The sequence below is a fragment of the Nannospalax galili genome, unplaced genomic scaffold (genome assembly GCF_000622305.1).
Source record: "Nannospalax galili isolate Female #2095 unplaced genomic scaffold, S.galili_v1.0 scaffold591, whole genome shotgun sequence".
Taxonomy (NCBI): Eukaryota; Metazoa; Chordata; class Mammalia; order Rodentia; family Spalacidae; genus Nannospalax; species Nannospalax galili.
The window spans coordinates 1834520-1849167 of record NW_008330926.1 but is presented as its reverse complement, the minus strand read 5'-3'; the positions used below and the strand labels follow the sequence as shown (position 1 = coordinate 1849167).

The following is a 14648-nucleotide window of genomic DNA, read 5'->3' as shown; positions in this document are numbered from 1 at the left end:
GTGGCGAGGGACTGGAAGCTCGCCATATTTTCACAGGTGGACAGATAGGAAAAGAGTAAACTTGGGTTTCTTCTGAGACAAAGCCCTAGGGGGTTCCCTCATGGGAAGAGGGGCCCTGCTAGCTGACCAGTTTAGCCAAGGCCAGTCCTAGATGGAGCTGTGGCCTATCAGCTCTCTCTTCTTTGTTTAAACTGATCAATCCAAATTTAGGGGAGGGGGACCTGTCCTATACCCCCCAGAATGCTTAAAAGAACCAGTCTTCCCTAGGGGCTTTGGATTTTTTTGGTTTTAGAATACCTTCTCCACTTATGGAGAGGAGGCTTTCTCTCTCTGTTTCTCTGACTCTGCTGCCTCTTCTGTCTGTCTCTGTATGTATGTATGTATGTATGTATGTATGTATGTATATGTGTGTTTCTTTACTTTTTTCTTTTGGTCTTTTTGAGACAGGGTCTCCCTGTAGCCCCAGCTGTCCTGGATCACTATACCTCTGCCTCCTGAGTGATCCGCCTGTCTCTGCCTCCTGAGTGCTGGGATTAAAGATGTGCACCACCACGCCCCGCTTCTTTACTTTTTAAAAAAAATAATTTCTTGAGAATTTCATACAGGCATATAAGCATAAAAGGTGTTTGATCAAATCCATGCAGACTCCCTTCCCTCTAATACCTCCCATATCTCCCCATCACTTTTTTCTGATAACTTCATGTCTCTTCTTTTGGCTACTCTTAACATTCCCCCCTCTGAAGAAGTAACCCTAAAATATTTTAAGGATTAGGTAAGAGCTCCCAAATACTTTTGACATTTTTGGCCTTTGGAACAGAGTATGTTGCTAAGAGGCTCAAGGACATTTTGACTTTTAGCCAAGAAACTGGCTACTTTTCTTTGGGGTCTTTTTATACTAACTGCCTAGCCAATTCCTACCTCCTATTCTTAGCACACCATCATCTGAAGAGGTTACCCAACTTGTGGATGGGGAATGGGAATGCAGACCGCTCTGGCTGCTTGCTTCCAGGTTGAACAGAGATGCAGGGTGAGGCAATTGGGGTACCCCTTCAGTGGGTCTATCTAAAAGATTCCCAAATTGTATAATTCTTATCTGTAGGGGGAAAGGAAAGTCCTTGACTGGTGAATAGGAGATGTGAAGAAGTAAAGGCAAGAGTAATTAGCATTACAAGTTCTAGACAGGAAATTTTGTTTTTTGGTCTTTTTGAGACAGGGTCTCCCTGTAGCCCCAGCTGTCCTGGAACTCACCATGTAGATCAGGCTAGCCTTGAACTCACAGTGATCCATCTGCCTTTGCCTCCCAAGTGCTGGGATTAAAGGCATGCATTACCATCCTTGGCATGTTTCTTTTAATAAAGTTTGTTACCTGAGATTTTTCAAACCTGATCAAAACCTCTAGATGGTAACTAACAGTGGGACTGGTGAGGTGGTTTAGCAGTTAAAGGTTCTTGCTGCCAAGCCTGACAACCTGAGTTTCATCCTCACATGGTAGAAGGAAAGAACTGACTCTCAAAAGTTTCCCTCAAGCCGGAGGGGGTGACACACGCCTTTAGTCCCTTGGGAGGAGAGACAGGCAGATCCCTGTGAGATCGAAGCCAGCCTGGTCTACATAATGAGTACCAGGACAGCTGGGGTTACAGAGAAACCCTATCCCAACAAGAAAAAAAAAGTTGTCCTCTGACCTCAGACATGCACACATGCATGTACACAGAATATACACACACAAAATAAATAAATACATAAAAAAGAAAATAATACCATATATACTGTGGAGAGGGAGGGTCCTTTTATAGGAGTTAAAAGTAGTTACCTGGGGGCTGGAGAAATGACTCAGTAGTTAAGTGTACTGACTGCTCTTGCAGAGGACCCAGGTTCAATTCCCAGCACCCACATGGTGGCTACAAACCGTCCTTAACTCCAGTTCCAGGGGAATCCGAAGCCCTCTTCTGACCTCCGCAGCATTGCACGACACGGGTACAGTGTCAATTGTGTTGTAATGATATGCTTCTTCTAAGTATGTTGTTAAAAAAAAAAAAAAAAAAAAAAATTAAAAAAAAAAAAAAAAAGAAGTTACCTGCCCTTGCCTCTTGGGCTAGTTGTGTGGGGTCACTATGTTGTTAGGTAATACGTTTTTAATATTATATTACCTTTTTATATTATATTGTTAGGTAATACGTTTTTTATATTATTAAAATTTTATTTATTTTGTGTGTATGTTTGCATGTGTGTGCATATGGAGGTCAGAGGACAGCTTAGGGGAATTGTCTCCTTTTACCATGTGGATCCTAGAGACTAAACTCAGGTCTCATCAGGCTTGGCAGCAGGTGCCTTTACCCACCTACTTGTTGGCCCCATTTGTCCTTCCTGAGACCCTGGCCTATTGGAGTGAGGAACTGGGGGTTACTAGGAGTTAAGTTCTAATTGTTTGTATAAAGTATCACAAGTCACTGGGTCAGCCAGGAGGGTGGCACATGCCTTTAATCTCAGCACTCAGGAGGTAGAAGCAGGCAGATCTTTGTGAGTTCCAGGCCAGCCTAGTCTACATAGCAAGTTCCAGGCTAATCAGAGCTATATAGTAAGACCCTGTCTCAAAAAACCAAACAAAAATAAGTAAAGTAAAACCAAAAACCAAATCACTGGGTCAGACACCAAGCTATCAGGTTCTGCTCTTAGAGAGTGGTGATTCTGGCTTTTTATTTTTGGTCCTTTTGTTTCACACACTTTGTTCTCTGAATGGTTGTTGTTGGTTACTTTTGTCTAGGTTTCCTAATTCTTAGACAGTGTATCTTCCCTTCCACCAGGGTTGTTGTTAGTAGGACAGAAAAGACAATAATGGTGTTTGGCTTTCCTGGGAGGGGAAAAGGATCTTGTTTAAGAAACCACTGGTATATATTCAGCAACTGAATAAAACACTAGGATTCTGATGGAGTGCTAGAAACTATTGAGGTAACATTTGCAGTTTAAAAAAAAATTTTTTATTAAATATTTTATGAGTGTTTTGCCTGCATATATGTTAAGTGCACCCATGTCACACAGTGCTTGCGGAGGCCAGAAGAGGATGGTCAGATCCCCTGGAATGGTCAGTTATTAGCCGCCGTATGGGTACTGGGAACTGAATCAGGCCCTATGAAAGAGCAGCCAGTGCTATTAACCACTGAGCCATCTCTCTAAGCCCCAGCATTTGAAAATTAAAGCATTTTAAATATTCTGAGGGGTTCCCTGAAATGTAAGTACATCTTACTGTGAATACACTAAGCAAAATTCAGACTCCCAGTTGCCTTGGATTTTTTCCTTTTTCCTCCTCTTCTTTCCCTTCTCCCTCCTCTCCTTCTCTATCTCTTCTCATCTCTCCTTTTTCTTCCCCTCTCCTTTCCTAGCCTCAGATTTGAATTTAAATTCTCTTCTCTCAACCTCCAGGTGCTGTAATTACAGATGTGCAGCACTATACCCAGCTTTATTTTGGATTTTTGTGTTCTATTTTTTTTGTGTGTGTAATGAGTATTAATCATGTTTTCCATTTAGCTCATTATAAGATGTATGTTCTTAGAGGAACAAAAATTCAGAAAAAGGGGGGACTTGAGAGGTGGCTCAGCTTAGGTTAAGAGAGCTGGCTGTGCTTGAAGAAGACCTGGGTTTGGTTCTGAGCACCTACATGGCAGCTAACAATCATCTATAACTCCAGTTCCAGGTGATCCAGTGCCCTCTTCTGGCCTCCAAGAGCACTGTATGCATGTGGTGCACCTACATACATGGCCAGTAAAACTTTATTCATACACATAAAATAAAAATAAATAAATTTAAAAAAAAAATTCAGGGGCTAGAGAGATGGCTTAGCAGTTAAGAGCACTGACTGTTCTTGTAGAGGACCCAGGTTTGATTCCCAGCACCCACATGGCCACTAACAGTCGTCTGCAACTCCAGTTCCAGGGGCTCCAACTCCTTCTTTTGACCTCTGCAGGCATTGCACAACACAGGTGCACTTACACACGTGTAAGCAATATACTCATACACATAAAAAATAAAAATTAAAGGAAAAAAAAAGAATTAGAAAAAAGTAGAGGCAAGCCAGGTCGAGTAATGTTCCCATATAATCCCAGCTGAGGCAAGAGGGAGTTTGAGACTACATAATGTCAAGACCCTGTCTCAAAGCCAGAGTTGAGGTAGGGAGGGAACAGTTGCTAGGCACATGGGCCAGACTTGCCTTTGCCTTCATCCTGTCTTTCTCCTGGGTCTGTATCTGTGTCCAAGCAGCACCCTCCCCAAAGGGATTATCACATTCCTACAGTACAAATCTGTTAACAAACCTAGTTTGTTTCCAGTTTTGTAATGTTATAATAGCAGTTTATTTTATGTCAGAGATCTACCCCAGTAGACACTTGTGTTGGTGTCCAGAGCACCTAAGTAGGATAAAGAACATGCTTCATGCCTGTAAGGTCATGCCAAATAGAAGGACACTGAATTGGATTGTCCTTTGGGCAAGCAATTCCTTAGGTGAGTTATTAATGCCACAGACAACATGACAGTTCTGAAGAGTTCAGTTCTACCAGCAAAATGGGGTTCCTCCTCTGATAGGTTTGTAGTGAATAGATAGCCCATAGTACATGTTTGCAGTCAGGTTGCCTCTGATTTCTGGGTGGCGAGGGGAGTGGTCATATAGTCCATCCTTTGTGACTGTAGGGTCACAGCAGATGGCCTGCTGGCTCCTTTCAACTGTACCTGAGTTGGGGGGGGGGGTGAGACAGTGTGGCTCCTGATCTAGCAATACCTTTTCCTCATCTCTGTTCATTGTAGAGCCTGTTGGTTCTTAGCAGGATGATCCTGCCTGAGGGCACTGGAGAAGTGAGGGGTGGGAGTTGTCTTAGGAAGCAGCTGAGGGAATAGGGCATAGCAGGAAAGAATGTGCATTCTGTCACTCTTCTCTTAAAAAATGACCCATATCTGGATAGTGGGAGCTCCAGGGACTGCTGGTGAACCAGAGGGCAGATCCTCGTATCTGTGCTGGTTCATCTGAGGAGCTGCAGTTGGGCAGCACTCACTGCTTTCTAGCACTTTGCTCAGTCCTGTCTCCATTGTGTCCTTGGTTGTATGTGTTTCCCTCTTTGGCTACAGGATTACTACAGTGGTGGCTACTATCCTGCACAGGACCCGGCACTGGTCCCTCCACAGGAAATTGCTCCAGATGCCTCCTTCATCGATGACGAAGCGGTGAGTTAAAGAGCAAAGAACTTTTTTTTTTAGTGCTGGTGATCAAACTTGGGGCCTTATGCATGCTAGACAAGCGGTACATCCTCAGCCCACAGATGACCTTTTTTAAAAATAGGACACATGAGTGTAGGTGCCTATAAAGGCTAGAAGAGTCAAATCCCCATGAGTGGAGTTATAGATGGTTGTGAGTCACCTAACACAGGTGCTAGAATGAACTAGGGTTCCCTGCAAGAGTAATACATACTCCTAAACCACTGAGCCAGCTCTAGTCACCGCCCCCCTCCACCTCCTCCCCACCAGTGACACCTTTTCTTTTTGTCTTTTTGAGACAGGGTCTCTTTGTAACCCCACCTGACCTGGAAGTCACTATGTAGACCAGGCTGGCCTCCTTCTTATAGAGCTCTACCTGCCTCTGCTGAGATTAAAGGCGTGCATCACCACGCCCGAGTCCAGTGATCATTTTTGATACCAGGTTTCAAATCTAAGCTAAAGGAAATTTTTGGAGTTTTTATTTTTATTTTTGTTTGTTTTGAGACAGGGTTTTGCTATATAGCCAGGCCGGCCTCGAATTTTCAGTCTCCTTCCCTCAACCTCCTGATCATGGGGATTACAAGGAGTTTATTTTTAATTAAAAACATTTTTATTACATTTTTATTTTGTGTGCATGTATGTGTGTGTGCTCCTGTGTGCAAATGTATAGATTTCAGAGGACAACTTGTGCGGAGTTGATTCTCTCCTTCCATCATGTGGGTTCCGAGGATTGAACACAGGTTGTTAGGTTTGGTGGCAGGTGCCTTTACAAGCTGAGGCAGCTTGCTGGCCCCCAGTAAGTTTATTTTTAACTGTAGGATTAGGCTTGGCCACATGTAACAGAGATTAAATCGTAATAGTTTATGTAATGAAAATTAAGTTTTTCCTCATGAAAGAAGACTTGGAGTAAGAAAGGGTGGAATGGTAGTGCCACAGAGTGGTCAGGGATCCAGCCCCTTCTAAGTAGTTCTTGATCGTCTAGACTGTGGCCCTGAGTCTCATGCCAGCAACTAGTGCTCCCACCACCATATCTGCATGAGCGAGGGCTGCTGCAAGATGGAGAAAGAAGGGAGGAATATTTCTTCCCCTTTTTGAGGACATCCTAAAACTGGCTAGCTAGAACTGCTCTCCTGACAAGGTCTTGTTGCAAGAAGGCCCATGAAACATAATAATCTGGCTGAAACTTTGATTCATTTACATAAAAGCGGAGACTAAGCCAGGCGTGGTGGCACACGCCTGTAGTCCCAGCACTTGGGAGGCAGCAGCAGGTGGATCCCTGTGAGTTCAAGGCCAGCCTGGTCTACATAGTGAGTTCCAGGACAGCTGGGGCTACAGGGAAACCCTGCTTCAAAAAGACAAAAAAAAAAGTAGCGGAGACTGAATTTTGAGAGAACCTCCCTCCCCCAGCAGCTGTGATCAGTAATCCTGTGTCTCACATGACTGGTACGGCACAAAGTGACGCAGCACATCTTGTGGCTCGATGAGTTGTCCCATCTGTAGGAAGTTACAGCTTATGAGGTTCTTTTTTAAAAAAAATATTTATGTGTATGCGCGTATTGCCTACATGTAGGTAAGTGCATCCATGTCGTGCTGTGCCCGAGGAGGACAGAAGCAGCTGTCGGATCCCCTGGAACTGCAGTTACACACAGTTGTTAGCTGCCATGTGGGTGCTGGGATTTGAACCCGGGTCTTTTGCAAGAACAGCCAGTGCTCTTAACCGATGAGCCATCGCTCTAGCCCCAGCTTATGAGGTTCTTAAGAAAGAAAAACAGTTCTCACGGTGCGAGGTGGTACATGCCTTCAATCCCAGCCCTCACGAAATAGAAGCAGGTGGATCTCTGAATTCAAGGCCAGCCTGGTCCACATAGGGAGTTCCAGGCCAGCTGGGGCTACAGGGGAAAAAGACCAAAACAAAACAAAACCAAAAAAAAAAAAAAAACATTCTCTGCTCACATCCCCAGATAGGTGTCTGTCCTTTGCTTGCCTCTGTTCTCATTGGCTGCCTGTGCATTTACTCCCCTGAGTACTGTCCTCTGGGCTGGCACAGTGGTTGAGTCCGTCAGGCCCTCAGTTGAGTAAGCAGCTAAAAATCCACTTCTAGTAGCAGTGAGCATAGGAACTAGTAGTCAATAGTCAGACCAGGACCTGGGTGTCACTGGTTTTCCAAGTTCTTTTTTTTTTTTGCGTTTTTGGGACAGGGTCTCCCTGTAGCCCCAGCTGGCCTAGAACTCACTTTGTAGACCAGGCTAGCCTCAAACTTACAGAACTCCACCTGCCTGTGCTTAAAGGTGTGTGCCACCATGCCCCATAAGGTTTTCCAAGTTCTATACTCCATCCTCTGTGTTCTTCCAGGCCCATGTCTGAATGATTTAAGTTACCTGGGGGGTTTCTCTCGCCCCCCTTTTTTTTTCCTCTCTTGCAAGGCAGGTCTCAAACTCATAGCAGTCCTTCTGCTTTGAGGTATTGGTTGTTTTTTTTGTTTGTTTGTTTTTTGTTTTTTTTTGGTCTTTTTTGAGACAGGGTCTCTCTGTAGCCCCAGCTATCCTGGAACTCACTATGTAGACCAGGCTGGCCTTGAACTCAGAGATCCACCTGCCTGTGTCTTCTGAGTGCTGGGATCAAAGGCGTGCACCACGCCTGGCTGCTTTGTGGTGTTGGAATTAACAGATGTGTTATCACACGTAGCTGGTGGCTGTTCTGGTTTTTCTTTTTGTTTTTGTTTTTTTTTCCTCCCTCCCTCCCTTCTCTTTTTCTGTCCTTTTTAAGGAAGAGCAGCATAAAAAGAGCAGTAGTCTTGCAGAGAATGAATTCTCTGGCCTTTTGAGGCTCCCTCTCTACCTAGCCCACATTTCTCTGCCTCCTGTTGCCATTCTGGTCTGCTAATGGCTGATACCAAACCAGTGAGAAGGGAAAGGAGAAAAGAGGGGCTTTTGTTTGCTTTTGAGACACGATGTCTTAATGCATCCCAATCTGGCCTTTGACTTCCTGTATAGCCAAGGATGACCTTGAGTTTTTATTTTATTATTTTTTTATTTTTACTTTATGTGTATGAGTGTCTTGCCTGCATGTATGTATGTGCACCCTTGTCATGCAAAGCCTGTGGCGGCCAGAAGAGGGCATTGGATCCCTTGAAACTGGAGTTAACTGACAAGTTGTTAGCTGACATGTGGGTGTTGGGAATCAAACCTGGGTCCTTTGGAAGAGCAGCCAGCACTCTTAACTGCTGAACCATTTCTTCAGCCCCTGATCTTGAGTTTTTAATCCTCCTACCTCCACCTCTGGAATGCTGGGATTACAGGTATGTGCTACTAGGCCCAGTTTATAGTGTTGGGGATTGAACCCAGGACCTAGTGCATGCTAGGCAAATACTTTTGAGCTACATTCCCCAGCCCTGAAAGAGAATTGATTTTTTTTTTTAGAGGAGAAATCTTGGAGATTGTTTATTTTTTGAGGTGGGATCTTGCTATGGTTCCTTAAATTCCTGGATTCAGGGACAGCCAGATGACTCAATGGGTAATGGCTCTTGCTGCCTAGCTAGAGGAGGTAAGCTTCGTCCACCTGGTGAAAAGAGAGAATCAACTCCCACAAGTTGTCTCTGACCTCCACATACATGCCTTGGCCTGAATGTGCGTGCATGCAAGCACACACAGACATACATACACATGCAATAAACAAAATTTAAATTAAAAATTAAACCAGAACAAGAAAATACAAAAACCAAAATTCCTGTTCAAAACTCCTTTCCTCAGCTTCCCAAGAAACTGAGATTACAGGTGTTTGCCATTACACCCATCTTACCCTCAATTTGTAATCTGAAATTTGTAGTTCCAGCCCTTTAGAAACTGAGGCAAGTGGATCTTAGGTTTGAGACCAGTTTGCATGTGTTTCAAAAAACAAAAACAGTGCCGGGCGTGGTGGCGCACACCTTTAATCCCAGCACTCGGGAGGCAGAGGCAGGCGGGTCTCTGTGAGTTCAAGGCCAGCCTGGTCTCCATAGTGAGTTCCAGGACAGCTGCGGCTATAGGGAGACCCTGTCTCAAAAAGACCAAAACAAAAAAACAAAAACAAAACAGAAGAGAAGAAAGTTATATGTAGCTCTTTTAGGTAGGCACAGTTTTATGCCTCTGGTTCCCCACAAATGCTCTTGGCTTCCCTGGCCCTGAGTCCCAAGAGACCTGAGAAGCAGCCGTTTATCTGGTGCTACAGAAGCTTAGTAGGTGGCAGGGAAATATTGGACAGAGAGAAACCTGTCCCCCCACTCATGTTCCAGACCCTGAAATTGTGGTTTTCTGTTTCTTCTTTTTCAGTTTAAGCGGCTTCAGGGCAAGAGAAACAGAGGGAGGGAAGAAATCAACTTTGTGGAGATCAAAGGTGATGACCAACTCAGTGGGGCCCAGCAGTGGATGACTAAGTCATTGACAGAAGAGAAAACCATGAAGTCCTTCAGCAAAGTAAGTGTGAAAGACCAATTGGGTGGCCACAAGGTCTTGTCCTGCTGCTCACCTGACCTGTTGTTACCGTCACAACTTAGCAAATGCTTTCTGCCTGTGGCAGTGGAATATGCACTAAGCCTCACAGGGACAGCTCCTGCATTCCAGAACTTGACAGCACTTTGACTGTTCTCCAGCTGCTGGTGGACTCTGGTTGTTGAGAATGAATGATGGGAGCAGTTTCCTAGCCTGCAGTTGGGAAGATCTCTCATGTGTGTGGTTCTTTCTACTAGACAGAATCCACAGCTACTTTTCTTGAAGTCACATCTCTCTTTCTCCATGCTGTTAGCTGGTTCCTGGCTTGGCCCATCTTTGAGGAGTAGGCCCAACAGAGCCTCAGACATACCAGATCTCTGGGTTCCAGGCATGCTGCTCTTCCTTCTTGTACCCCTCTCTCCATAGATGACTATCGGCAACTGTGGCCCTCCAAATACCCTTCCTTCTTCTTTCTTTCTTCCTCCTATTCCCACACCACCTACCTTTCCTGTGTTCCTTTTCTTCAGTCAGTGTGATGAATATCTCTTCACCTAGCAAATGCGTAAAGCAAGTGTAGACATTCATGAGCTTGTGGGGGGTGGGATCGGGGGACTGGATATGAGCCCGGTGCCAGCAGTGCCAAGGTCGAGGATTTGTATCCTCCCTTCTATTTGGTTTGCTTTGTTCTTTGGTCACAGATGGCCATCCAGGCCCCTGCCGTTTATTTTAACTGAATGCTGGCGGTCATACAGGACAGAGCAAAGGATTGTGGTTAGATCAGTATAGATCCATCACTACTGTTTACTGGAAAAACCACTTAGGAGAGGGCTCTGCTAACTTGGGGCTGAGAAGCATCATCACATAGTAATAGCCACTGTTGTTAGTGCTCACTGTGGAGTGTGCTGGTGTTTTATGTAGATCATCTTTAACTGTCATATTTAATGACATTCAGTAGCAGCAGAGAGTTAAAGTGTGGTCTTTTCTCAGCTCCGGATTTTCTTCCCATATCATTTTATTGAGCTTGCTTTTTAAAAGAGAAGAAAAGATATGGTCCCTGAGAAGTCGACAGCATAGTTGGGAGGAAGAGATTTAAGGACACTTGAGTGTAAATGATTACAGTGCAGATTGATTACATAAGTGCTGAGGAGACTCTGGAGAGGAGTTTTGAGAGTTGGGTGGGGCTAGCTAGGAAGCTTCTAGCCTGAGACAGCTCTGGCAGAGGACAGAAATGAAAGCCTAGACCAATATAGATTTTGACAGTAAATCATTTACATCAACGTTTGGTTCGGAATTTGATGTGAAGGCTGGAAGATTGGAGAGAGGAAGATTGTGAAGTTCCTAATTCCAGGGAAACGACTGACATTTCTAGGATGGGGCAGTAGGGTTTCAGTCAAAGATGGCAGACAGGAGGGCTTGGTAAGTAGTAGGTGGGAGTCAGGCTAGATATCTGGCCTGATTGGGATGAAGGGGACAAAGGGAGAGGGTTTATGGGACAGATGGATTAGAGGGATTGTGAGGAGGCCTGGAGAGAAGTTGGTAGATCACATACTTGTAGAATGGAAGCTGTCTTAGCCTGACTGCAGGCAGCAGGCAAGTATCCACAAGCAGAGCCTGAAGCTTGGGGCTGGGGGTGATTGGAGTTACCAAAGAAATAAGACAATCCTGATCCTGACCTCAAAGTATTCCAGTATAATGGGGAATTAACAGGCTATTTCCAGCAAGTATTCTGAGCTTAGATTTTTTGATCATGGCTCTAATAAAGATATCTGCTTTGTAAGTATAGACACAAAAACAGCTCCAAGTTGATTTTTCTCCCCAAATATTTGGGTGTATAGTTTCTCAGTACATAAGAAACTTCTGCCTTTCTTCCTGAGGATTAAAGACTGTGTTTGGTGTTGTGTGTCTCTCCCCCCCCCCCCCCCCCAATTCAGAAGAAAGGTGAGCAGCCAACAGGCCAGCAGCGGCGGAAACATCAGATCACATATTTGATCCATCAGGTGAGGAGCCTGGGACCCATAGGATTTTATAAACCTGGGGATAGGAAGTGGAGCTGTGGGCTACAGAACCCAAGTGCCAGACCCACTTTCAACAGACTTCCTCTTTGGTTCTTCATGTGGCAGGGGTAGGGGGAGATGGGGAGTTGGGGGATATGGGGAACTCCTGTAGCATCATCTTGCTCTACCTCTGGTCACTGTACATAAGATTCAGGTACAAGTAGGGTTGGAGAGATGGCCCATTGATTAAGAGCACTGGCTGTTCTTGCAGAAGACCCTGGTTCAAATCCCAACACTGGCTGTTCTTGCAGAAGACCCTGGTTCAAATCCCAGTTCCAGGGGATCTGATGCCTTCTTCTGTCTTCTGAGGGCATTGCACGACATGGGTGCACTTACCTACATGCAGGCAATACACTCATACACATAAAATAAAAATAAGTTTAAAAAATTTTTTTAAAAGATTCAGGCACAAGTGCTTAGAAGAAACTGTTATTTAAGAGGGAAGTAATGCCACATGCGGTGGTGTACACCATTAATCCCAGCACTCAGGAGGCAAAGGCAGGTGAATCTCTGTGAGTTTGAGGCCAGCCTGAACTACATAGTAAGTTTCAGTCCAGCCAGGGCTACTTAGTGGGACCTTATCGAGAGAGAGAGAGAGAGAGAGAGAGAGAGAGAGAGAGAGAGAGATACATGGTTTATCATAGAGTTCTTTTGGTTTTTTGAGTCAGGATCTCAAGCATCCCAGGTTAGCCTGGAACTTGCTTTGTAGCTGAAGATGATTTTGAACTTCTGGTTCTCTTGCCTCTACCTTCTGAATGCATCCGGTGTGTGGTGTGCAGGGATCAAACCCAGTGCTTCATAAACATGCTGAGCACACCAACAAAGCTGTACCTCAGCCCCATAGACTTATTTTATTCTTTTTTTTTTGGTCTTTTTGAGACAGGGTCTCCCTGTAGCCCCAGCTGTCCTGGAACTCACTATGTAGACCAGGCTGGCCTTGAACTCACAGAGATCAGTCTGCCTCTGCCTCCCAAGTGTTGGGATTAAAGGCGTGCGCCACCACTCCTGGCTTATTCAAATCTTTTAATTGTGTGTGTGTGCATTGTGTGCATGTGTGCCATGGTGGAGTATGGAAGTCAGAGGACAACTGTGGGAGTCTATTCTCTCTTATTATATGGGTCCCAGTGATTGAGCTCAGGTTGTCAGGCTTGGGGTCAAGCACCTCAATCTACTGAGCCGTCTTAATGGGGCCTTCCATAGGTCCTTTTATTTTTTGAGACATGGTCTCCCTGTAGCCCCAGCTGGCCTGGAACTGTCTCTGTAGACCAGGTTGGCCTTGAACTCACAGAGATTTGCCTGCCTCTGCTTTCCAAGTGCTGAGATTAAAGGCATACACCACCATGCCTGTTTTGTTTTGTTTTTTTAATATTTATCATTTTTATTTTGTAAGTATGAGTGTATTGCCTGCATGTGTGTAAGTGCACCCATGTTGTATAATGCCCGAGGAGGTCAGAAGGTGTCGTATGCCTTGGAACTGAAGTTATAGTTTTCAGCTGCTATGTGAGTGCTGGGACTTGAACCCAGGTCCTCTTCAAGAGCAGTCAGTACTCTTAACTGCTGAGCCATCTCTCCAGTCCCCATAGGTTCTTTTAATAGCAAATTTATCTAATATTTAAAAAAAATAATAGCCAGGTGTGGTGGCACATGCCTTTAATCCTAGCAGCAGATAGAGGCAGGTGGATCTCTGTGAGTTCAAGGCCAGCCTGGTCTGCATACTAAGTTCCAGGCCAGCTGGGGCTACAGGGAGACCCTGTCTCAAAAAGACAAAAAAATAAAATAAAATAAAAATAAATAAATAAAAATAAATAAATAAAAAGCTGAGGTTAGGATGTACAGTGGTGCAATGTGAGCCTGGCATGTACATGGCTGTGAATTTGATCCCTAGTCAATCAGTCACTGAATCAGTCCACCCACTATCATTCACCCAACGCCTCTTCCTATCATAGGCTAAGGAGCGGGAGCTGGAACTGAAGAACACCTGGTCAGAAAACAAGCTCAGCCGCCGCCAGACTCAAGCCAAATATGGATTCTAGGGCTCAGGAACTGATTGCTCCAGGATCTCCTGCCAGCCCAGTTGGCCCAGCCCCCAGCTTCACCTCCAGGACTCCAGCTGCTCTAAGTCCAGGACCTCTTCCCTGAGGACCTAGCCCTTACCACTGGGAGAAGGAACATATTTGATAGATTTTTCTTAACAGGTTAGAAAATTCAGCTCCCTTCTGTGCTGGAGTGATTAGAGACTCGAGAGACGCCTCCAAAGGGCTCTGAGTTCTTGGTTGGGAGTTTTGCTCCCTGTCAGGTGTGTTGAGATGTTGAACTCTCCCCCAACATTTTTTTTTTTAACCAGGGATGTCTGTTGAAATAAAATATTCAGTGTGACAGGTGCTTTCTGCCCTGCGTCTGGATCGAGAGTTCAACCTAAGCAAACAACACTCCCCTCAGCTTTTCCACCCCTGTCCAAGTACCCTGAGCTGCCTTTGCTCCCCCTTCCACCCCCTACCCCCATCTACACTGGTTTGTGACCATTGAAGATCCCAGAAATTGTATGTAATTTTACTTGTGCCAGGATGATTTTCAAAGAGGTCTATGATCCCGAATATGGAGAGTGTTAGCATTTCTAGGGACACTATCAATAGGTTCTATGACATGAAAGCCTTGTTAGATTGGGTGTGGTGGTACATGCCTGTAATCTCAGCATTCGGGAAGCTGAGGCAGAAAGATTTGAGTTCAAAGCCAACCTGAGGTACCATAGCAAGACCCTGTCTTTTTGTTTTTTTTCCATGATACAAAATGATACCCAGTAGAATGTGGCAAAACACCTGTCTCCAGACAGGTGTAAATCAGATTTAGATAGGTCTGCATGGACTGGTTTAGGAGACAGCTGGACTCATCACTG

At 44.9% G+C, this 14648-nt stretch overlaps 1 protein-coding gene across 1 annotated transcript in view; it reads left to right on the top strand.

The window, feature by feature from the left end:
• The window catches only part of Prcc (proline rich mitotic checkpoint control factor), a 32972-nt gene extending 18833 nt beyond the window's left edge, over positions 1-14139 (top strand). Inside the window, exons 4-7 of the mRNA XM_008853326.3 lie at positions 5110-5205; positions 9543-9686; positions 11633-11698; positions 13702-14139. Of these exons, the coding sequence (XP_008851548.1) occupies positions 5110-5205; positions 9543-9686; positions 11633-11698; positions 13702-13788 (393 nt within the window). The 3' untranslated portion in view covers positions 13789-14139. The remainder of the gene's footprint in view (positions 1-5109; positions 5206-9542; positions 9687-11632; positions 11699-13701) is intronic.
• The last annotated feature ends 509 nt before the right edge of the window (positions 14140-14648 follow it).